Below are 23,814 nucleotides of genomic sequence, written 5' to 3'. Positions count from 1 at the left end.
GAGCGACTACCTGGCTGCTCCTTAGGAGTGGCTTTGATTTTATCTTACCGAGGTTTTTTTGCTCTGGTTGCTTTTGTCTTGCAGCTGAGGAAGGAAGTACTGCAGGAAGTATTCTTCCAAAATAACAGCTCTACCTTTTATATGGGTTGCTCTGTCTTGGAGAACTCTGGCAGAGAGTGCTAGAGAAAGACAGGAATAGCGATGCATGTCTCATTTAAAAGGCACTTCATATGCTTTTGGTCAGTTTAGTAGTTTCATTCAGTACCTAGAATGTTTCAGAAATACTGTAACAGTTCAGCAGTGGGGCGGGGGGACATGAGGTGTTTCAGATTTCCATGAACTTCACTCTTGCTATTTTACAGTTACTCTTGAGATCTTTATAGCCGTTTCCCTGCTGATGATGACAAGTTTTCAAGGAAAGACATACTGACTAAGCATACAGCTTTGGTAGCGTTTAACACTGTAAATTATCTTCTGTTATTTACTCTATTCCAGAATGGTTTGAATTTTGGTCACCTAAAGCCAGGTCATCTGTGGCTTGGAGAATTTAAATCAGACTGTTCTTACAGCGTGATGATGACATCAGAAACGCTGTCAGTTATTTCATAACTGTATTTTCTGAGTTCTGCAAAGCAGCTATGCCATCTTAAAATCATCATAGCTGGTTTTGCTTTACTATGTGTTAATTCTGCTGGAATGCCTTTTTACACCGTAAGTGATGTCAGTACAGCTTTGGTAAACCTTTGTTCAGGTTCAGAAGCTGCCATGGCATCTGTATGTGCATTCAGTTTTTTGCAGGTCCAGCAGTTTAAGAACAGCTATTTGCCTGCTTTTTAAGATCTACAACTTAATTCTCATTAATATTGTCACATGACCAGTGATTAAAGTATGCTTTCATTTGAACCAAAATAAGCTTCACCATGACATACTGTTGTTTCTTTACATCGTTGTCCCTTAAGAGTTGTTTGAAAAATATACATCAAAATAGAGGAACCAGACACAGGAAAGACATGAGAACAGGCAGATAGAAGGAATAGGCTGACATTTAAAATTACTAGAGTTATTGAAAAATTCACCCTTTCCTGTTTTCTTCTCACCTATAATCTGGGTCTAGGAGCCAAAGCAAATAAAGCGTAATTTAATATGCCTTATGCAAAAACATAGCTTTTTTGCCCAGTAGTTATTTTTAATTCCATAGCCACTTTTGGAAAATTTTAGTGATTTTTTGGTTTCAAGTTATCCAGTGGTATTTTGTGCATTCTGTTTTTTAACCTGCAGCGAAATGCAGAACACAGAAACCCAAAATTGTGGTTCTTATAGGTAAAGAATTTTGTTCCCTATCAAAACACACCACCTTTAAAACTATGGAGTTTAGGACTCTGCTTTCAAAAGAGAGTTTTCAGTTTCCCCAGTTGTCTCATAGACCACATTTTCTAGTACAATATAAAATATATTTTTCAATATCCCTCCCGGTACTTAAGAAAATGAAATAATAGTTAAAACTGAGTAAACGTGAGTTAAGAACTTCACACTTCTCATATGTTTTTTTGTAATTATTTTGGCACATAAAGTATGGATACCTTGGAGTATAATAAGACTCCACACTTGTGTGTGGATCTTCAGTGATGTCTTTAAAAGTTTGAAAGGGTTGCTGTGAAGTAGAGCGTGGCCTGCCTGAATAGCCTGATCATGAGAGGCAATGGTATGTGGAAGAAATGTGGCTAATGTACAGATGAAACACTTTTGATGAAAGAGGTCTGAAACAGATGTTAATTTTGAATTTTCCACTTGTTGAGAAAGAAAACTTCATCTATTTTCCTAATGTTCCTGATGTAATTGTTCCTCTCTTACGAATACTTTGATACTTGAGTAAGTCTGTGTATATTAGTGAAGGAGAGAATGTTTATACATGTTGATTGTGATAGCCTAATTGAGGCTTGTTGAATGAATAGCTGATCTGTGCTTTTTCTTGTTGGATGGATTAGTATTTCAGATTTGTCTTATCTGATGTGAGATATGCTATCATCAATAAGTAACTTTTCAAGTCAGCCAGCCAGTGAAAAAAATAAGGGGATAAAAGATGAGGTATTAAGCTGAAACTATTTAATTAAAGACTTGTTTCAAAAATAGCCTGATAATTATTAAGCTGTCTAACTTTGGGCCTATCCAAAATTTAATTTTAAAGAAATACATAATTTTTCATTTGTTCTGCTATTATTTAATATATTTACTGTTAACTTTCCAGAAAAGCTAATACTATGCTTCAGTGTGTTAAGGTCTTTGGAATTTTTATGAGTGGAAAAGTCTTATTAGAAATGCGAAAAAATACTTACTTCAAGGCTATATAACACATCCCCAATTTAGCACTTTCTGAAAATTAACATCTCAAGAAACAGAAGATGTTTCTTTCTTGAGAGACATAAACCACACTGTCCTGTTTATCTGCTAAGATACAGTAGAGTATCAGTGCACCAAAAATGTTGGTATTTGATTTGGAGCTTTTTCTGGGTACTTGTTTTGGGAATTCGAGTCTTAACAAGTACTTTAAAGTGGCTTTTCAGTCTAAATAGTAGTTTCTGGTTTCATAGCATGTTATCATCATGATTCTGACCTATTGATTAGAAAAAGGAGCACAGGATTGTGGGAAACCAGTTTAGCTGTAGTTAATTTTTATATCATCTTCAATGAGTTGATTCTGTTTACAAGAGGAAGGCAGGCTTTAATTTATGGACCACATTTTGGAGGAGCATTTATTTTCTCAGATGAAGCAGAAGAAAAGATTACATTTTTAAACTACTTTTTTTTTTTTTGCTATTTTTCTTTTGATTAGCTTTGTCCTGAGCCTTCTGTGAAATAACAGCTGTTTGTATCCCTACCTGTTTGTTTGCAAGTGTATGAAAAAGACCCCAATCCTATGTGTTTGCATAACAAGTAGTATTGTCAGTACACATTATAACTCACTGATTAGAGGGAAACTGTGGCTTGTTGCTTCTTTGGTCCCTAAGAAAAAAGTGCTAGAGCTTAACCCCTGCCAGCTGTTGCAGTGAAACAGTGTATTCTAATACATACATTTTAGGTTTAAGTAATTAACTTTGTTCAGAGTGAGAGAGGACTTCTTATGAATGGTCAGGTTTTTCTGTTTTCTGAATACAGTTTTTCAGACTTCACTGCCTGGTTACCTTGCAATTTTGCAGACCTGAACAGCAGCACAATGTCATTTCTGGCCAGCAAATCTACATAAATGATCTTTCCCATAATAACTGGATTTCTGGAACACAGCAGCAAATGAGGAGGAAGAGACTTACGTTACTTAGGCAGCACATCTTTCTTTAAGAGTCTTCGTGTGGTTGCCTGTAAAGGGAAACATTTGGTTTTTCAGCCTCACCTATCCCTTTTTCTCTTCTGCTGCAGCTGGTTTCCTCCTATGGTGCCAGGAGGCTGCTCTGTGGGAGCTCACCCTCAGAGCGCTCCCTTGGCACTGAAGTTAGAAAGCAGAGTAAGCCTTAGAGTTTTCGGTCTGTGGGTTTTTTCAAGAGGATCACTTTGAAAAATGCGCCTTTCTTGAACTCCAGATGTTGAATAGTAGGGTACTAGAATCAAGGGAGAGAGATTGTTGCTACAGAGACATTTCTGAGAGGGTTTTGATGCTGAATAGACGATAGGCATTGCAGATGCTAAGGGCAGTCTGTGAGGTGTAGGAAGCAGACAAAATGGACTAGGGGCACAGAAAGAGAAGCAGCAATAGCCCAAGCAATGAAAGCCGAAAAGCCTAGCTGAGGAACATGAAAGGGCCTATATTCCTGAAGGAATTTCCAGTGCAGGTTTCCTTTATTCAGTAACATTCAGTGAAATAATGTACTCAAAGCTCTGAAGTGAAATTGTTCAGTGTGCGTTCCAAACTGGTGAAGTGTGTTTCACAAAGACCTTTTCTTCCTTTTTGCATGACTTGAGTAGAAAACACTTTTTTTCTACACCCAAAGAAATTCTCTATATTCTTCTTTCTCCTTTCCCCCCCGGGTGTCTGTCTTAAATGTTACTCTAAGCATTAAGGCAGTGACATACTAGCTCACACTGAGGTGGCATGCTGTTGCTGGGCATTTCATCTCAAGATTTTATAATCTGTCTATACCAAGTTATTTTGGGGGCATGTGTGTTAAAACCAGGGAGAACCTGATCTCTGAAGAGCAAAGAAAGCCCATGAAAGAAAAACAGCACTGTCTTTTAAATCAAGATTGTACCTTCTTTCTCAGCTAGGGTTTCAGTTTGCTGGTGGGACTGACCCATTTTGGTGCTTTGTTGTAGAAAATGAGAATACAGATGCTTGGGCTCTGTCTTTTTCCTTTCTTTCTATGCTCAGCAGCCTTAGTGTAATCCTTCAAGGTCTACAAGAGAAAGAAAATGGCAGTACAATGCCCCCAAATTTTAAATGTGGAACAAGGAAATAATGAAATGTTCTTTTAAAAATCTATGAAAATACTTAAAAATTTATTTAAATTATTATCCCATTATTACATCTATGAAAAAAGACTAGTCAGTCTTTTGTAGTTAATACTGGTTAGTTTTAGTCAAGGACGGGTCCTCATTATGCTTTGAGTAGTACAGAAATAAAAAGGCATCTTCCTTGCCTTCAGAAGCGTGCTCATTAAAAGATAACACTTGAATAAAAGGAACAAATAGTTCAATGGGACAAGTTGTAGGTATATTTGCTGAGCTGTAGTGTTGCTTGGGAAGTGTTAGACAGTTGACATTAATTTGGTTTTGTAGCAGTTTCCCTTTTAAACAGTTATTTTATTTAAGCATGTCTTTTAAACTTTTTAGGGATGTGGGTCACATGCTTTTTTGAATGAGAACTTTAAAGTTCAGACTCTTTTATGAAATTCAGAGTCATAAAATGGTTTTGATTATTCCAATCAGAAGAGTCCCAGTAATGCTTTTCCTGCTAATGTAAATTATATTATGGATTTTCATTTGGGGTTTTCACCCATCCTCAAAATGATCGTACAGACATATTTGAATTTAGAACTCAAAGAGTTCTCATATCAGTGTGTCAGCATCAGTTTGTTTTCAGGCAGTTGCCTGAAAACTGCTGCTGAGAGATTGGTGTACTCAGCAGCTTGCAAAATCAAACCATTAGCAAAACATAGTTTTGAACTCCCTAAAGATTTTGTTACTGACTTCCATTAATGTAAGTTCTGTCCCAGAGTTGCAGATTGAGCATAAATATTGCAGGCATCAGTATGAATCAGTGCCATTAATGCAGGTGTCCTTGAGTGTTTTTTAAAAACATGGAACAAATCCACGTGCAAGAGAGACATCTTATGAATCTTCACAAATGTGGACCAATGGCCTATCATGTATGAGTGCGTAACGCTCAGAGATAAATGCAGACATAACTTACATGAAAGCCATTTTTTCTAGCGATCTTTGCTACTACTGATAGTCATCTCTTTATGTGGGAAAATTAGTATTGTTTATTTTCATTTGTATAATTGTTGTCCCCATTCTACAGGACTGACCTGGGTGGTTGACAGCAGAGAGTCTGCTGCCACTAATGAACTTGTGGGTGCTCTATGAATCACAGTCATGATTAATATTAATAAACAGAACCCTTTTAAACAATACTAATTGAAGAACTGATGAAGTAGCATGTTCCCAAATCAGCACTGCCTGGAAGGTTTTTTGTTGGTGTGTTTTTTCTTCAGTGTTACTGCTGTATTCATTCAAGGAAGCCATGTTTCTCTTCAGTACAGTGGGAAGGGAAAGTAACTGTTAGGAAATAAATAAATAAATACTTCCTGGAGCATCTCACATTGATAAAACAACTTGATACACTGTAAATATATTGCAGTGATATGGTCTCACTTCAGATACCATTAGAATTCATGTATTCAATCTGTAAGCTAGTCAGATTTTTTATGAAGCTGCAGGTTTTTCCACATCTAGCCTTCTCACTCCTGAGTTTTAATTCATAAAGTAATATTTCCTTAGTTTTAAAGAGTTTTCTTCCAGTGTGCTTCTGTGTGAAATTGCCTTGCAGAGAACTGGGAAGAGTAGCAGATTCTGCAGAGTAAATCTTGAATCTGGATCTAAATAAACTGCTGACAAATATCCAAGCAAATACTGGTTGTTTTTTTTTTTTTTTTTCTTTTCAATCACTGCAGGTTGTTATAGCAGTATTAGTAACTGTTTGTAGGGTATTTCCAGGGAGATGTGTTGACGAATCATAAACCTTTGAAAGCAACTAGAAACTTTTAGAGAAATAATCCAAGAAGACAGTTCAGTTGCTATCATCATTCTTCGGGCTTTTTGAGTAAAATGCTCATTTTCCAAAATGTAAATGTATTTGAGATGTTGAATAGGTAAGAGCTTCAGGTTTTCCAAATGTCATACCAGGTGAGGTGTTTTTTTTTTTTCAATGACAGTAACTTGAAATAGATGGTGAATTATTGGGAAGACTGTTAGCATTACACATCCATCACATCGCACTATGCTTTGGGCATCTCCAGAATGTTTACTTTCTGTCAGATGTAAAATATTGTGATGGATAAATCCCCCAGTAAAGGTCAGACCTGGCAGCAATGTTCACTCATCTGAGAAACTAAAAGGTCAGAATACTCAAGATTCTGGTAAGACTGGAAGCTGAGCATCACAGTAACATATGGTTGTACTTCCATTCTTAATCTTATGTGAACCTGTTGTGTTTGATACTTCTGGAAGTTTGTTTCAGTAGGAAAGTGCACTGTTAAGTCTTACACAACAGTTCAGTGTTTTTCAGCCTTCAGCTAAATTCCTTTAATTGAAATAAATCCATTTTGTAGTAAACCATCTCTTGCCTTATGGGTGTTTTTTAGTAAAGTATTCCTCCTGGTACTGTGACAGCATTGTTATCTTAACACTACCACAGAATTAAGATGATCTTCTGATGCTCAGATTTCCATGCCATCAGATAAAATTAGTTTTAGAAAACAGTGATAGTTTAAACCATCTGAACAATCTTTTGAATGCTACTGGGTTGTTCACATGAGTTAGCTGGGCCGCCTGTTCTTGAAGAGCTTCTTTCTAGGTGGTTATGATTATTAAGCCTAGGAACCACAGCGAAGTTGACTTGCCGCTGTGTTAGGATTTGTAATCTCGCTGTGGATTTACAGCCATTTTCCAATGTGCTGTCCAGAGCATACTGCAGGACCAAAACATGAGTCTCAATCTCAGACTGGCTCCTGCTTTTTCTCCAGGCCCATGTCTTTTTTGTTGGTCCGGATTATTTCCCCTTCACTAGTTCCGATTGTTATTTCAGTGTGGTTTTGCTATTGATAAAGGAATAGAATTTCCCCGTGTTACTGTAAACATCATGAGAAAAAGCTTGCAGGAAATTACTCTAGTCCTAGTTTAGCTGTAACTAAATAAGAATAAATATAGCAAAACCTCCTTGGCCTGTCATTAGGAAAAGCATTATGAAGAAATAGGACTGTGCTTTGTTTAACTGTATGCCATATATGAAACAAAAAGTGTCAAGTAATTGTACCTTACTCCTTAAAGAGGCTAAGAAGCCTGTTACACATAATAACATTAAAACCCACAGAACCTTGTAGTGTTGAAAAAGAATTCTAGTCTGAATGAGACCAGGTGGGAATTGGTACTGGACCAGAAGTATGTACATTTACTAAGGGAGTCTATGACACATAAAGCATAACGTTATTTCCTGGCAGTTTTTTTCCTTTGATGGCACGAATATCTCTATAATTAAGAGCAATGGAAGTATTTAGAGGAAAACTGTATACTGTTATAAACCATTCTTTTTTTAATTGAACAGCTGTAATTTCTACCAATGGAGCAAACTATATTATAAGAAAATGATTATTAGTTTAAAATGCAAAGTTAAATGAATGCAAAATTAACAAACAGATGGCGAAGAATTATTGTGTTTTATTTTACTCCTGGGTAAAAGGGCTCATGCATGATTGTAAAAATGTCATCACACTTCGTAAACCTGAAAGCAAACAGAATTTGCAGTTGTGCACATCTGTTTTGGGACACTGCTAAAGGGTTAGAAGAATCAATGTTGTTTTCAAATAAGGGTATTCATCAAAAGGATATCATTTACTTAACAGTTATGGCTTCTGCTAAGCATCAGACTTAATGTTCTGTGGAATTCATTACAAAATTTGGCAGCTTTTTTGTTCACAAGCTACTGAGGCAGCCTGCTGCAAAATGAACCGAACAGCCCTGATGTCATCCTCCCCTCCTCAAACCCCAGAAAACAGCTGAATTACCTGATAAATGTTTGACCAGCAACTTCAGGGTTGTGAATTCTAGGTCAGGATGTTGCACTTCTTGCTGCTTGCAAAGGAGTGTCAATGATGAAATAGGATGGAAAGTCAAGGGGCTTACTTGTTTATTTTGGTAGCTCATGAATAAAATAAAAAAAAAAAGAAGATTATGTAATATTGGGGGATGCCATGTTTTGGGAGGAGGAATGGGAGAAATATGTGTGACTAATTTAGTCAAATTGAAAAAAACCCTGAAAGCCCCAGCCAGATAAAACATGTGAAGCTTTTATTAGTAAAGAAATTATATTAATGTTTCAAGCTGGTAGTTTCAGAATATGCCATCTAATTGCTTGCTTTGAGCTCAATTTACGAAAATTAGAGAACTGAAGATGTAGGATTTTGTTTACGATGACTCTGTGCCATTTGGAGAGTGTAATTTAGGAACAGCCAAGGAAATAGGAATTATGAACAACAAGGTACTGATTGCAGTCAGTGGGGAAGGAATACTAAGGAGGTGCTCACTAATGAGGAAGGTATTAAGGACAGGAAATTCTTGTATTTTTTTATGTCTGTACATAATCCAGAGTTCCCTGTCACCCCATCCTACTATGACCTTGTAAATTAGTTGTATCATTGAGTATATATAGTGACTTTTGCTGACATGAACTTTCTTTTAAACTGAGTTAATACATCTACAAAATCCTCTTTAAAACCCACATTATTAAGACTATAAAATCAAACACACAAAGTTAGGACAGGCCAGAAGACAGGTTGTCTCTGCACAATTAATATCATTTGAACACAATTAATATCCTTTTGTGTAGCCTTGATTATGCAGTCTTTAGTTATGTGATCACATGCAGAATAGCTAGTGCCTGGCTCAGTCCACAGGATGGACATTGCTGTCTTAGTAAAAACCTCTTCAATATTATGTTTTTTCATTGTTGTTCAACGTGTAGGTATGTAGACTATTCAAATGCTGCTGAAAGGAAGGAATTACTCTTCTCCGCATGAATTTTTCTGTAATGTTTCTGCTGTAATAAATATGTGAATGACTTGTCTATAAATTTTTCTGAACAGCAGATTTATGTAGCCTTTATCTACATCTTAGGCTACATTTTTCCCAAGAGAAGTTGATATTTTTTTCCTTTGTTTCTTTTACTTTATTTTTTTTTTTAATTTAAAAATACTCAATATCTAACTTGGATGGCAAATTAGAAAGTTTAAAAAATACTCAGACTTACTTAAAAAAGTTGTGCTGATACAGCACTTCTTACTTCATTCTGTTGGAGTTGAGTGCACAGTCTTTGCAGAAGTCAAGACTGTGTTTGGCGGGGGGAAGAAGGAGGGGAATGCAGGCTTTTAACAGTAAGGTTGAGGACTAAAAAACTTAAAAACTTTATTTACGCTGCCCAATATCATAAAGGAGCTCTATGAAAGAAGTGAAACTAGAACTTTTGCAGATCATCATCAGCCCTTGGAGTGTCATCCCTGCCCTTCCTCAGCATCCCGTCTCCATCCATGTTTTTTCCCCCCAGTCTCATTTGCTTACACAGTATAGTTAGTCCCTGTTGCCTCTTTGACCCATAGTTGTCCCTCAGCCTGTGTTCTGGGTACTCTCATTCCCTAGACGATTTAAGTGACAGTAGTATCAATATCCTTAGGCACATCTGCTTTCCATTCCAGTGGTTTACTGTGCTTTGGCTTAGAGTATTTATTACAGACTTCCTCTCTATAATCCTTGTCAGACTGAAGCAGTCTTTGCGGAAGGTACACATAGTCCAGTCAGTGTTAGAAATTGGAGAGGATCAGTCATGATCAATGAAAGCAAGTTTTTCTGTGATCCCCCCCCGATAAACTTTTGGAAGTGTTTTACATGAAAAATAAAAATAGTTTTCTCAAGCTTGGTGTCCTGGGTGCAGCAGTAGCAGTCATTTTTCTCCTTCGTGGTAGCTGGTGCAGCGCTGTGTTTTGACTTCCAGCCTGGGAACAGTGCTGGTGATACCGATGTTTTTCGGTTGTTGCTAAGTGATGTTTACCCTGACCAAGGACTTTGTGAGGCTCATGCTCTGCCAGGTATTGTATTCTCTTCCCTTGTTATTTTCTCTTATCATTGTTGTCGTTGGTAGTAGCGGTGGTGATTTGTGTTGTACATTGGTTGCTGGACTGTTCTTGTCTCAACCCGTGGGAGTTGCACTCTTTCGATCCTCCTCCCCATTCCTCCGGGAGTGGGGAAGGGGAGAGCCCTGGGGGGGGGGGGGGGCCTCGATTGCTCTCAGCCCAGCACCACTCACTGGGAGTGAGTGAACAAGCTGTCCGGCTAGGGTTTAAACCACGACACTTCGTCACATCTGCATAAATCTGCAGGGTAGGGGCAGAAGTTGCATCCCCCACACTAAAGTTCCTGCCAAATTGTACGTCCTGTGAGTGGGTTGTTTTTAAGATGAGCAAAATGTTTTTCTTACTGACTTTTCTCAGAAATGGCTGGGAAGTTTTGATTAACTGTTCCCAAAGTATTTAAGAGAATTTAGGTATGTGTTTCATGAACCTTTAGCCCAACTTTTTATCATTCAGAAGCCTGACATGACTAGAACAGTATTCATCTGGAAATCTTTGCAAGCAGTGCCCATTCACAACCCTTCATTGATAGTGCATGCTGACTTTGGTGTGGACTTAACTGTGATACCAATAGAGCACTTTTGTCAACGTATTCTAGGCTCAAGACTGTCTCATCTAAATTTAGACCTTCCTGTGGATGTGTCAACATGTGAGCTGTGTTTATATTCCAGTTATAGGCAGTGGAGATCTGTCCAGTATTGTCAGTGGTGCCTGAAAATGGGCACCCACTCTTTGGTTAGCTGAATTGTGATGAAGTAAATTTCATAAAATGCCTAAGTCTTCATTAAAGTGTAATGGGAACTTAAACACTTGGCTCATATAGACACAAAATTCAGTTGTTCTCATCCCTGGCCTTGTAGTGTTGTTTGGTAGCACAATGTGTCTGTATCAGCAGTAAATTCTCCTTTCAGAGTTTCTGTTAAATGCCTTTGCAAATGTAATTATGCCAGCCTTGTGGTAGCTACAGAGGATCTGTAGTGTAAACATAACCTGTAGAATGCTTAAGCTACTTCAGAGTCCTTCTGTGTGATTTAGGAACATAAGAAATTTGCTGAATTAAGCAGAAAGTTGACTTAATCCCAGTATCTTTCACAGTGACCAGTAACAGATAACTAGAGAAGATCATTAAACAACAAGCATGTAGCAGTGTTTCCCCCAATTATTTTTTTTCAGGCCTCCCACAATTTGTACCTCAGCCTGTGCTCTGCCAACAAAAAAAAAATTGTCTACGCACATTTCTTGAACCTTCCAAGCATGAGTCAAATGGAACTGGCACTATAGATTGTTTTCCAAGCCTGCCAAAAGGCAGCCTTAAACCAAAGCTGATGATTTCTGATCTTGCCTTGTTTGTCCTGAAGTTGCTGATGCTGAAGCCTAGTAATCATAGTTTAAATTACAGTAAGCATTGACCTTCTCATTGTTGACCTGCTAACTAAGCAACATTATTGTGTGTGCCTTTCTGTCATAGTGGGTATTAGATGGGAATTAAGGGAATAGTTGGCTGTGGAAAAGCTTAGACTCACTCACTCAAAACATTTGCATTATCCTTAATCTAGAAGGCAAGGAGGTGAATTAAAAAAGTGCTTTTCCTCATGAAAGTATGAAAAAAAGGTAGCAAAGGCGGAGTCTGTGGAGGAAATCATATACCTCTGGTTATTCCACTAGCTTATATAATGATGAACACAACTTCGAGGCACCCAGACCCTCCTGTGGAGCTTCTGAAGAGACAGGGTTTGAGAACAGTGCGGATTACAGAAGGAAGGATTTGTGTACTGTAAGGTTTGCGAGTTTTCCTCTACCTTCTTCAGGTTTCAAATAAAAAATATTATCTTCATTAGCAAATTTCCTTCTTACAGGTTATTAACCTATCACAGCTATTACAAAAACATGAATGAATGCTTTATTGTCCTACTTCTTGGATGCCTTGAAACCAAGACCATTTGTTTAGTGTAATTTTTGTAAAGGTGAAAAAAGAAAGGAGGCAACTAGTAGGAAGGAGAAACAAAGGAGTGACTTGTACAGCCTGAAATCTCTTGTACACTTCTGCTTTTTGCCTGGATGACGTGTTTTGAGACACTGATAGTGGCATTAGTTGTCACCACTTGTATCTTTTTACCTTTGTTCCTAACTCCTGTATATAATTGTGCAGATTATGGACAGGTGGAATATCTAGTCTAGAGTTCTGCCTTAGAAGACAGTCTGTCACATTCATGTGCTGAGCTTGGCCAAATTGCGTGTCTTCTGGTTGTCCATATCTTTTCATACAGTCTTAGAAGCAAAACTTGATACTTTATTTCTACAGTTGTGATTTATTGTTTTCTAAGCTTACTTCAGGGAACTCAGAGCATGCAGTGGACACTGTGGTGAAGTTTTAATACATGCTGTCTCTGTTAAGAATGTTGTAGTTTTAAATTACAGTTATAAAAAGTCTCAATTTTAATTTCTTCAATTGTCTTACATGTTAAAAATTGAGCAACAAATATAACTGCTCTCTGATTGACATGCTTGCTACAAATTCAGGTAATTTCCACATTAGTGACATGAGTAATAAAAATTCCAAAAATTAGAAGGTAATTTCCAGCACTCCTGGAATTACATGCGATTTAGCACTTTTTCTAATCAGTAGTTCAATCAAAAGCTGGTAATTCTTTTTATGTTGCCATCTTACTATGTTGTGCTCTTAAACACTTTATGGTACTGAGAACAGTATTTGACATTAGAGGAGCTAATGCTGATTAGTGTCTATAAGCAATATAAAGCTTCTTCTACATGAGGGAGTAATCAGTGTAGATTATCAGAACTAGCAGAGAACATATTTCATTAATCACTGTTTATACTAAAATTTCTTTGCGGCCTTGTTAATGGCAGGATGTCAAGGTCCAATTCTCCTTAGTTACAGGTTTCTATGATGGCAGTTTTCAGTAGCTAAACAGCCTGAAATACGTTCTTACAGGTAATACATGAAATTGTTTAACTAATGACAGATGGCTTCTGTGCATTTTTGAGTACACTATCGTAAGATTAAAATTGCTTATTGTTATCACAGTTTTTGTCAACTGACCTTTCTGAAGGTAAACAAGTTCATAATCTGTGAAAACCTTACTGCATGAATCAGCTCACAACTAAGTATTTATTCAAAGTCCATAGTTTAGCCTTTCATGTGTGACTCCTAGAGGTTGTTAATTGTTGCTGAGACAGTAATACTATAAAATAATTCTACAGTCAGTAAAATAATGATAAAATACAACCTCTCATTTGTTCTAAGTACTGTCTGGATAAAATCTTACATTATCACAAACACACAGGTATCTGGTCTTCATTTGAACTTGCACTGAGTTTTGGAGTACTTCATAGAATGGTTTGGGTTGGGAGACACCTTAAAAGATCATCCAGTTCCAAACCGCTGGCATGGGCAGGGACACCTTCCCCTAGACCAGGTTGCTTCAAGCCCTACCCAGTCTGGCCCTGAACACTGCCAGGGATCGGGCAGCCACAGCTTTTCTGGGCAACCTGTGCCAGGGCCTCACCACCCTCGTAGTGAAGAGTTTTTTCCTACTGTCTAATCTAAATCTCCCCTCAGTCAGTTTAAAGTAATTACCCTTTGTCCTATCCCTACATCCCCTTGTAAAAAGAAGTCCCTTTCCAGATTTCTTGTCAGCCCCTTTAGCTATTGGAAGCTGCTCTAAATCTCCCCAGAGCCTTCTCTTCTCCAGGCTGAACAGCCCCAGCTCTTTCAGCCTGTCTCCATAGGAGAGGTGCTCCAGCCCTCTGAGGGTGGCCTCTGGACTCACTCCAACAGCTTCGTATCCTTCTCTGGGGGGCCTCAGAACTGAATGCAGTACTGCAGGGGGGGATCTCACAAGAGTAGAGTAGAGGGGGAGAATTTAGCTCCCTTGACTTGCTAGTCACATTTCTTTTGAAGCTGTGTGGGATATGGTTGGCTGCATCAGAAGCATGAAGCAGCAGAAAGGTTGATGTAAAGTTTGAATACATATTTTGTAATTTTTTTTTTTTCAATTATGTAGGAAAGTTAGAAAGATGTAAACAGTAACCTGTTTCTCTTGTCATCATTTCACAGTTTGGCCATCTGTTTCCATTAAAGCCTTTGTAAGTATTTGTGACGTTCAGCTGAGTTTCCAAGCCACAGGCAGAACTGACCTTTTTCTTAGTTGATTTTAGTGCAGTTATGACATTAGTATAGCAGTACAAGTTTTTTTCTTCCTGGAAATTTTCTATGTGCTTTCTGCTACTCTGTTTTATGGAGGATGTACTCCCATACAGCTAGAAAAGAGAGGAGATGATTGTTCAGGTTTTCTTACTTCTTCTGTTAATTCATTTAGATCTTCTTCTTTCACTGTATATATGTAACGATATTGTATTTGATTCAGCAGGATTAGTGAATAAAAGGAATTCTAAAATTTGAAAGACTGTATAGCTGTTTGCTTTTAAATTGAGATCCTTTTCTGTCTTTATGAAAAAAACAAAAACGGGTATAAAAGGTGAAAAGGACCAAGTAGGATGGAAATTACAGTAGTAAGAAGTAGCAGAAGTATGAATGGGATCAGAGCTTTCTTGCTGTAAACAAGTGCACTGAGAGCTTGCTGAAGAAAACAGTTCATAACCAATGAAGGACTTTGAGTAGGAAAAGTCTGTTGACTCTCTTTAGTGACTTTCTTTATTGAATGTACTATGAATAAGTAATGAACTGCTTCTGTAGCTTTCTGACACCTTATGTAGTGTTTTCTTTTTTCTGTAGAACAGGTCTATAAGATTATTTAATCCATGAACAAAACAGTGTTTGGCTTGCTTTGACAGCTTACCATTTTCCTATACCTACCCTTGGAATAGTTGAATTCAGCTTCCACCCCCTTCACATAACGCCTTATTTTGTGCTCATGCTAATGAAATTGAAGACTGTACTGTTTCTGTGTCTGTTACTGTCCTCATATGGTATGGTGAAGACGTGCATTTCATGGGCAATATGATTTGTTCCTTCCTTCTACCTCCTACTGTCCTGATGCCATATTTTGGCAATAGAGTAGTAAAGTAATATTAGTTACTGTGTTTATTTAGCAGACCTTTTTGTTTTTTTTTAAATATGAATTAATATACTTTTGCTATTTACAGCCTTTCTTTGTGAAGGTCAGTTAATTGTAAAACTGCATGCTTGTACTTCTGGGGCCATAGCATGTGGGCTTGTTTCAGAGAAGCATTGGCTTCTAGTACTGGAAAAGTAACTCCTCTCATCAACAGCTGTTACCAGAAAAAGTCCCTTTGGGCATTTGTTTCTTCAAATTGCTTTATCTCTCTTATAAATCCAGCAAATGTTGATATTCTGTGCTTTTTATTTGTTTCAGATGATACATACCACATTGTTTTTAAAGCGTGTGTTTTACTTAGCTGCCAAATGCTTTTCATTGGCAGTGCAGTTTAGCAGATGGGTTTGAAGGGTTCAATTGCATGTAATTTGGGTTTCCATTTTTCTTCCAGCATCTTTACATGGCTCCTTAAATCAACATCAACATTTTTCAGGCTTTGCAGTAATCCTGTAGTTTGCTCATTTCTCATAATTTCATCATTTAGTCATATAGCATTTGGGAAAAGGTATATTATGATTTTACAGTTGTTATGTACCACTGTTGATTGATGGCTTTGGAAAACAGATGGGCTATTTTTAAAAATGCAATTTATATTACTTTTTAATCTGTTATTCCCAGCTTTTAGTAAATGTTAATTCTCTGAGTGGTTGCAGGCCTTTCATAATTTTCTTTCCCAATTAGATAATTATTAAGGATTAATTATAGGATCCAACAACGTCTCTGTTGAATACTTTCTTGAGGGACATGTTTTGGACCTCAGCTCCTCCCGAGTTCCCATTTCTATTGTTTCTTACTGAGTAATATCTTTGAGAAATATGTGGACGGTAAGAGCTGGGACTTAGTTACAGTCTGGGCCATCTCAACAGGCTGTAGGAGTGTCAAGTACAACACAGTGCAATGGACTGTGTGCTGTTTAATGTGTAGCTGCAGTTCCTGAAGTTGGAGGCTTTGGGCTATGTTTTTATGATTTCACATCTAAGTTCAGGGTTTACTTTCTACAGCATTGTAAGTGTTTACTAAATATAACATTTCCTAAAATGAGCTTCTTGCATGGCTTTGGTTTTGTGGCCAGTTCTTAGATGTAATGATTTGCTAGCATACCTGCTTCAGAACTCCATGTTATTGTTTGCTTATCTTGTTCCCCTCTCATCTCTGCATTTGGACTGGTAAAGTAACAACCTACATGTTTTTCATATTGTTAGTATGTGTTAGAGACATGGGTAGGGGTGAGATGCCATGCAGATCTGAAGACTAAAGTGAGCATAGTAGCACAGAACCATGGCAGTACCTATCCTTAGTGACCCACTTTAATTTCTGTGCCAGAGCATTTTGTCTGTTTGCATTGCAGTTGTGTTTAGCATAAACTAATATTTTTTCTTGTCCATGAGTTGTAGTGAAGGCAAATACTTTGCTGAAGACGTTAATTTCATTTGGGTTTGAGAATATCAATATAGCTGTTAACACAGGCAGCTTTGTGGTTTGTATTTTCGTACGGGCTGGTTTTGATATGTATGGACTTGTAGTAGCACTATTGCATGCCTAATTTCATGCCAGGCTTTGAAATGGAGAAGAATTATGGTAATAAATATTGTCTGTATCCTAAGAATTAAGCAGAGGCAGTATGCAACTCTTTGGTTTCTGTTCGCATTTGGATGTTACTCATCACGTGAGCTAGTAATCAAACATGCCAGTGTTAGTATTACTTTTTTATTATGAAACAATGAGGGTCCTCAAGCTCAGTTGCTGTATGTTATTATGCCTTCCTGTGAGCCACTGACCTGTTTTTATGGTGCTGTGCTCTAGCCTTAAAAAGTATTGTTGCCTTGGTGAAAAAGTGCAAAAACATGTTACAATACTTCAGGGACTGCAATGAGTCCAAGAAAGAAAAAAGGCTGATTAACTGAATCAGAGAGGTGTGGGTGATATTTTACAAGCAGACTGATGGAATCTGTTCCCTCTTGACTAGAGAATTGGAGGGTTACTGGGCAGTTCTTTCTGAGAAATTACTTCTTTACCAAGGTGACTATGGTCTGTAATAATAATCATGCTTATTTATGACTTCTCAAAGTTTGATGGTGATATTTGTGTAGCCTTGAGAGGAGATAGGAGAAGAAAGTGCTAGATTATGTAATGCATTATCATCCCAGAGAGAATTGTATAATGTCAGTCAGATTTTGAGTAAAACATGGTATTTTATTTGCATTTCTGATTACAGTGTCTACATTTTACATTGCAACTCAGAGCTATGTGGTTTTTGGTTACAACCTATTGACAGGGTAGTGTGGTCTGTCTTTATTACTGAGAATAAGTCTCCAAGCCTTGTTACTGAAAGCATAGCTCAAGTTGCATAGAAGAACAGTGCTTTTCTGTGACAAGAAGATTCTTAGCTATCAGAGTGCATTTAGGGTGGGTTTTGTTAAACATTGTAAGTTGGAGGGATGTGGGAGAGCCACTGAAAGGCACAGTCCACTAGTTTTCTTCTCCTCAGTATTCACTGTCGTCTGCTGGCCAAGGTGCTTGTCTGTTAAATGATCCTGAGGAACAGATCTGGCTGTGAAAAATGACAAGAAAAAGTAGATTTTGAATGTTCTGTTATGTTTGTTTTTCAGCGATGTGCATATTGTAAGCACCTTGGAGCCACTATCAAATGCTGTGAAGAGAAATGTACCCAGATGTACCATTACCCCTGTGCTGCTGGAGCAGGCACATTTCAGGATTTCAGTAACTTGTCCCTCCTTTGTCCAGACCATATTGATCAGGCTCCCGAAAGATGTAAGTACACAGTGTTCAAATGACACAATTAATACCAGGTTTCATGAAAATTGCTTGCTCTGGGGAAGTATCAGCTTCAGAGTGCATTTGTTGTGACCTGTTTTCCCACTTCATGTAACCACGAACTCACTAATGTTCAGGTATGAGAAAGATCCAAGTTTGTATTCCTCTGTTTAAAGACTGAGAGTGATGCACAGCAGAGTTAGCATTGTTCTTCTTTTTCTTTAATAACAGATCATGGGAAGGGTTTCTCATAAGGCTTGTTTTCTGTCAGATTTTAGTTCAAATTGGTAGGCTTGCTTTCTTGCCCAAATTCAAGTTAGAGCAAACATTATGCAATCACATCAGCTAAAGAATAGGTTTAGCTCTGTTAGAAGCTTTATTTTGTACTTGTTCCAAGGAAAAGCTGCTCCTAAAGCTCCCAGTTTTATCTTATAGAGAACAAAACTACTTCTTTTGGTAAGACTTTATTAAGGTTTAAAATGAATGTACTTTTGTTATGAGATTAGTGGAGTATATTGGAAAACCAAATTAAAGGACTTGTTATTAAATTATTTTTATTATATTAATTAAATTTGAATTTCATAAGAATGATCAAATTTTGAATGCATGAGAACTACTAATGAATTTCTTGGCTGCATTGGCTTCAGTGATTGTTCATAAGTTTGAATGAAATAGCAATTGAAAAAATGATTTCTTTGTAGCAAAGGAAGAAGCAAATTGTGCCGTGTGTGACAGCCCTGGAGACCTCTTAGATCAGCTTTTTTGTACTACCTGTGGTCAGCACTACCATGGGATGTGCCTGGACATACAAGTTACACCTTTAAAAAGAGCAGGTTGGCAGTGTCCTGATTGCAAAGTGTGCCAGAACTGCAAGTAAGTGAGACTTACATGTCATGGAGGAGGACAGTGTGAGATTTGTGTGCTGTCATTCTAAAATACTTGTTCTGTTAACCATTCTTTTTTCCAAAAGTGTAGTTGATTTGTCCAGATGTATCTGTTATGATATCATATGAAGTAGTTGAAAAAACGCTTGCGTTGGGAGCTTTGTTCTAAAATCACTGAGCTGGAATTCCTGCGTGTTATAACCAGTAGCAGTTGCTATTATCTTGACAGATTCTGGAGAGCAGCAAAATATTCTGCCTTTTTCCTTCCTTCCTAAGGGAGATTTTCCTCAATTTTACCACATGAACAAATTAGCTTAATGTAGTGCTTTTACAGTCTGGGAACCTGTGCTCTTACTTAGCGGACATTTAAGCTGTGAGTATACTACATACTGGGTGTAGGTCCCATGCATTAGGCCCTCTCCTATTTCGTAATACCTTTCAGAGGCAGTTAATGAGTCATTATGAAAACAAAAACGTGGCTTAGTTGAACAAAGAAAAAAAAGGTGGCATGAGTGGCCATGATTGAATTGTTAGTGAACAAACACTGAGAGAATAAAACAGAATTGTTGCAGCATTGTAGCAGTTCACTTGGGAAGTTGTGCTTGTACGCATGTTCTCATATAACTTAATCTGATGGGAACTGCAGGGTTCTTTTGCTTGCTTTTTTTTTGTTTTTTTTTTTTTAAGCAGTCACTAGAAAAGAAGTACGAGTTTTGTTCAGCTTTAGTCAGACCAGCTGGGACAATATGAAGGGGAAAAGCCACTTCACTACTGCTTCATATACCTGATCAGACAGTGCTTTGCTGTTTTCCAAGCAGAATGCTTGGTATTTGCTAGCATTCATTCACCCACTTTAAAGAAGATTGTTCCCTGATCACACGCTGCTGATAGCAAATGCTAGCAAGGAGGTTACAATAGGGAAGCATGTTCTACAAATGTTGAACTGGGCAATTAAAGTATTTGCTAGTAAAACCTCTCTCTAGTGGAAAACTAGAAGAAAATGTGATGTTTTCCCACCTGTTACTTCATGCAGTATGGCAGTTTTACTCCAGTGTTGAAGAATAGCATTTTAAGCATATCTCCATGCAAAGAGAGAACATTTACTGCTTTTTAAGATAATCAGGTTTCCCAGGTAATGAAGTAGTATCTAATATGTGTAATGTCATATATTGTGAAGATTTTTCAAGGCAAATCTTGTTGCATACTTATTTATTGAATTAATTTATTTAAACTATGGCAGAATACAATCCCTTTAGCTATTACCAAACTATGCGTCTCATTCTCTGCAAATTTATTTTATCACTGAAATTTGTGGTGGAGCTCTGTAATACAGGATTGTAGGAAAATTGAAATCTCTTAATGTTTGTTTTGCTCTTGCAGTCATTGTTTGACATTGTAGGAGCTCTGGTAGTCAGAGGTGATGGCTCGGTTTTTCTCTTTGAGAAAAATACAGTCAGACTGTACGAACGAGCGCAATTGCATGTTCTCTTCAGAAAGAAATAAAGTACATATTTCAGATTTGGAATTGAATTCAGTACAGAAAAGCTGTTAAATCTGCCTACACATGTGTAAATGAAAGTGGGATGATTTCTACGAGTCGGAATGGCTGCACAAGGCTCAGCGCTTGTCAAAGTAAGCATAGTGGTCTTCATTCCTACTTAAATATGAATTTGAGGGCATGGTCTTTGGAGCTATTTGTAAATGACATTCATATGTTTTCATGTGCTCAGCTATGTGTCTTCCTGTTCAGGCTTTTTATTAAGTAAATTTTTTTTTTATGGCCTGCTTGAATAGTGTTTTTTAACCACTTGTTACTTTTCTTAGACATTCTGGGGAAGACAACAAGATGCTGGTGTGCGATACATGCGACAAAGGCTACCATACTTTCTGTCTACAACCAGTTATGGATGCTGTACCAACAAATGGTTGGAAATGTAAAGTAAGTTGAAAGGAGTTTCAGAATAATTCCTTGACATTATAGGGGCCCAAATTTTGTTACCCACATTATGCTGTTCTAGGTATATTGCAGACTGCTGTTGCTGTGTAACATATTGTATCACTTGTGAAGGAATCCTACTTGTATGTAATCACCTGGCTCTACAGCTGCTCTGTGAGGGTGGCCGTCAGTGCAGTGGCTGAAGTAGCCTATGCAGGACAGGAAATCAACACCCAGAGGGGAAAAGAGACGTGTAGAATCCAGGTGGAGTGGATAACCTTCTCTTAATGACAGCTGCGCTCATGATCTAATGTAAATTAAAATGTAAACTAAAACCTGTGCAGTAGTATATGTAATCCTACTTGAAGGCTCTTATATAACTACTTCTTGATTACTAGAACAGTAGATCTACTGCTCAAGGGTTCCTTTGCACTTGAAGAGGGCAGGATGAATTTGTTTTATCAGTAACTTTGTGAGTAAGTGTAAGCAATAATAAAAATTCAATTTAAGTGTAACAAGGGAAGTGTCCGTATATAAGGTGTATATAATTTCATAGTTTAAGACGGTCATAAGATGACTGAGATGAGAAGTAAACTAGTTTGGTCTCATAGGAAATACTCTTTCAGGTCAGGGAGCAGTGAAAGGAAACTGTTGTTGCAGTTTTACAGGCTCTTCATGCTCTGTTGTCAGATCCTGGATATTTTATTAGTGTTATCAAGGACAGAAACTTTATTTAATTTAATTCAAACCAGGAAATTGTCAGTTAATGGCAGTTCTATCACATTGTCAAATACTATAATTAATAACTAAATTCTTGTGATCTCTAGAACTGTAGAGTATGTGCTGAGTGTGGCACACGAACAAGTTGTCAGTGGCACCATAATTGTTTGGTATGTGACAGTTGTTACCAACAGCAAGACAACTTATCTTGTCCTTTCTGTGAAAAACTGTGCCTCCAAGACTTCCAGAAAGATATGTTGCATTGTCACATGTGCAAAAGGTAAGCATCCTAATTTTTGCTTAGTTGTACTAAAATGCCAAAAGCCTACAGTGAGCTGTGTGACAGTGATCCATTTCTATGAAGGGTGTAGACTGTGTTTGATGTGCAGTGCTATAGTATCTTGTTGTGCAACATCTTTATCCTTCATCCCTAAATACTCTGAGCAATAGTAGGTACTCTATTTTAATCTTTGCAAATAAGTAGTACTTGGCAGTTACCTAAGGCGTACGGAGAAATAATGTGCTGCTGCTTCTTGCATTGAATCTGGTTTGAGTAAGCAGACTGGAAGAGTCACCATCCTAACTTTTCAAGACTGTTCGCAGTAGTCTGTTTTCTAAAAGAAGATTCAAGTATGTGGTTTTGGCTTGATTTTTTGTGTTTTGCTATGCCAGTAATAATAATATATTGGAAACCTTTTAAGAATGTAGATTCTGTTTCATATTAAATGCTGTTATATCTTGCTGTGCAATGTCTCGATATTTTCATATATGTTGTAGTGTCCAATAGGTTTTAGTGACAGTTTAGGTCTTCATGTATAAATTTGTTCATTGCTTGATGTACTGACATGTCATGCCTATTTCTCTAAAATTGTCCATAATAAAGCATTGATTGACATTGGAATGGAAAACAGTGCTATTTTTAAATTGGTTTTTACTAGGATACTTTATTTATTAGATATGATTTAGTAAAATCATAGTCACACTAAATTAATCTCCCCAGGTGGATTCACATAGAATGTGACAGATCTCCAGGTGGTGAATTGGAGTCTCAGTTGAAAGATTACATCTGCACTCTTTGTAAACAAGGAGAAGGGGATCAGACTCAGTCATGTGATGTAATGGACACTTCTGAACTCATTCCCGAACCTGACAGTATAGCAGGTAATCAAATATAATCTCTACATTTCCAAAATCCTGACATCAGATATCTGCATCTGTCTCACTTAAGTCTTTTGTGAGCCATCCACTCATACTCTGCTCGGTGGAGTTCATCCATTCTTCTATTTAGCAGCAGCTTCTTAACCGATCCATGGGTGAGCTGTCTTCTGAGTATGCTTTCTGGCTTCAGGCTTTCTAGGAGGAACATTGGCAAGTAAGCACCTTAATGGTGGGTCTCAACTTTTCCAGCTCCCGCTTCCCAGCCTGTAGCTGCAGACTTCCCTATTTTCTTTAGCTGTGGTACCGTTCATAAATGTGTTCATTTGACAGCCTGTTCTGTTTACTTGTGCCTAACTACCAGGCACAAACCAGCTTCTGGTAGATGTTACTGGTGACTTCCAGTTTTCCCATTTCCCTCTTGGTACTTGTAAGTCTCTTAGTGCCCATTCATCTTATTATGTCCAAGTAGGACGCAGCAGTGGAAGCTGAACTGTCTTCAAGGGACAGTTATATTTAACTAAAAAGTTTTTACTTAGGTGTCCTTTTTTTCAAAACAGTATATGATTAGTCATCTTTTTCGGAGACATTCTTGTCTATATAGACAAATTAAGCGGTGGAAAGGGAAGTTGCAGAAAAGTGTAAAAATTACTTAGTAACAGTAAGGAAGCACAGAGAGAACTTGGATCTCTTGATCTGAGTCTGGTGTGTCATCCACAGGACCTGTGTAATGAACTTGTAACTGAATGTCTTTGTGTATTCCATACCACATGCTCTATTGGATAGCAGCTTATCTCATGCAGGCTGAATATCCTAAGAGAAGCACAGTTTTGGTTAAATTTGGAAGCAAGGTAAATCTA

General features: G+C 37.6%; 1 protein-coding gene across 24 annotated transcripts in view; it reads left to right on the top strand.

Moving 5' to 3' along the window:
- The window catches only part of KMT2C (lysine methyltransferase 2C), a 194,014-nt gene that overhangs the window by 86,491 nt on the left and 83,709 nt on the right, over nt 1-23,814 (top strand). For 23 of the 24 annotated variants that reach the window (XM_062621427.1, XM_062621426.1, XM_062621433.1 and 20 more), the window contains 5 exons: nt 18,094-18,256; nt 18,961-19,132; nt 20,968-21,082; nt 21,907-22,079; nt 22,800-22,960. In XM_062621427.1, the coding sequence (XP_062477411.1) occupies nt 18,094-18,256; nt 18,961-19,132; nt 20,968-21,082; nt 21,907-22,079; nt 22,800-22,960 (784 nt within the window). Of the gene's footprint in view, nt 1-9,262; nt 9,290-18,093; nt 18,257-18,960; nt 19,133-20,967; nt 21,083-21,906; nt 22,080-22,799; nt 22,961-23,814 lie in introns of those variants that run through there. The other variant, XM_062621450.1, reaches the window with a different exon arrangement.

The sequence above is a fragment of the Pezoporus occidentalis genome, unplaced genomic scaffold (genome assembly GCF_034315485.1).
Source record: "Pezoporus occidentalis ecotype Australia unplaced genomic scaffold, CSIRO_AGI_Poc_V1 ctg23, whole genome shotgun sequence".
NCBI classification, from domain to species: Eukaryota; Metazoa; Chordata; class Aves; order Psittaciformes; family Psittacidae; genus Pezoporus; species Pezoporus occidentalis.
The sequence above is the reverse complement of the archived record's forward strand: the minus strand, read 5'-3'. Positions and strand labels throughout refer to the sequence as shown.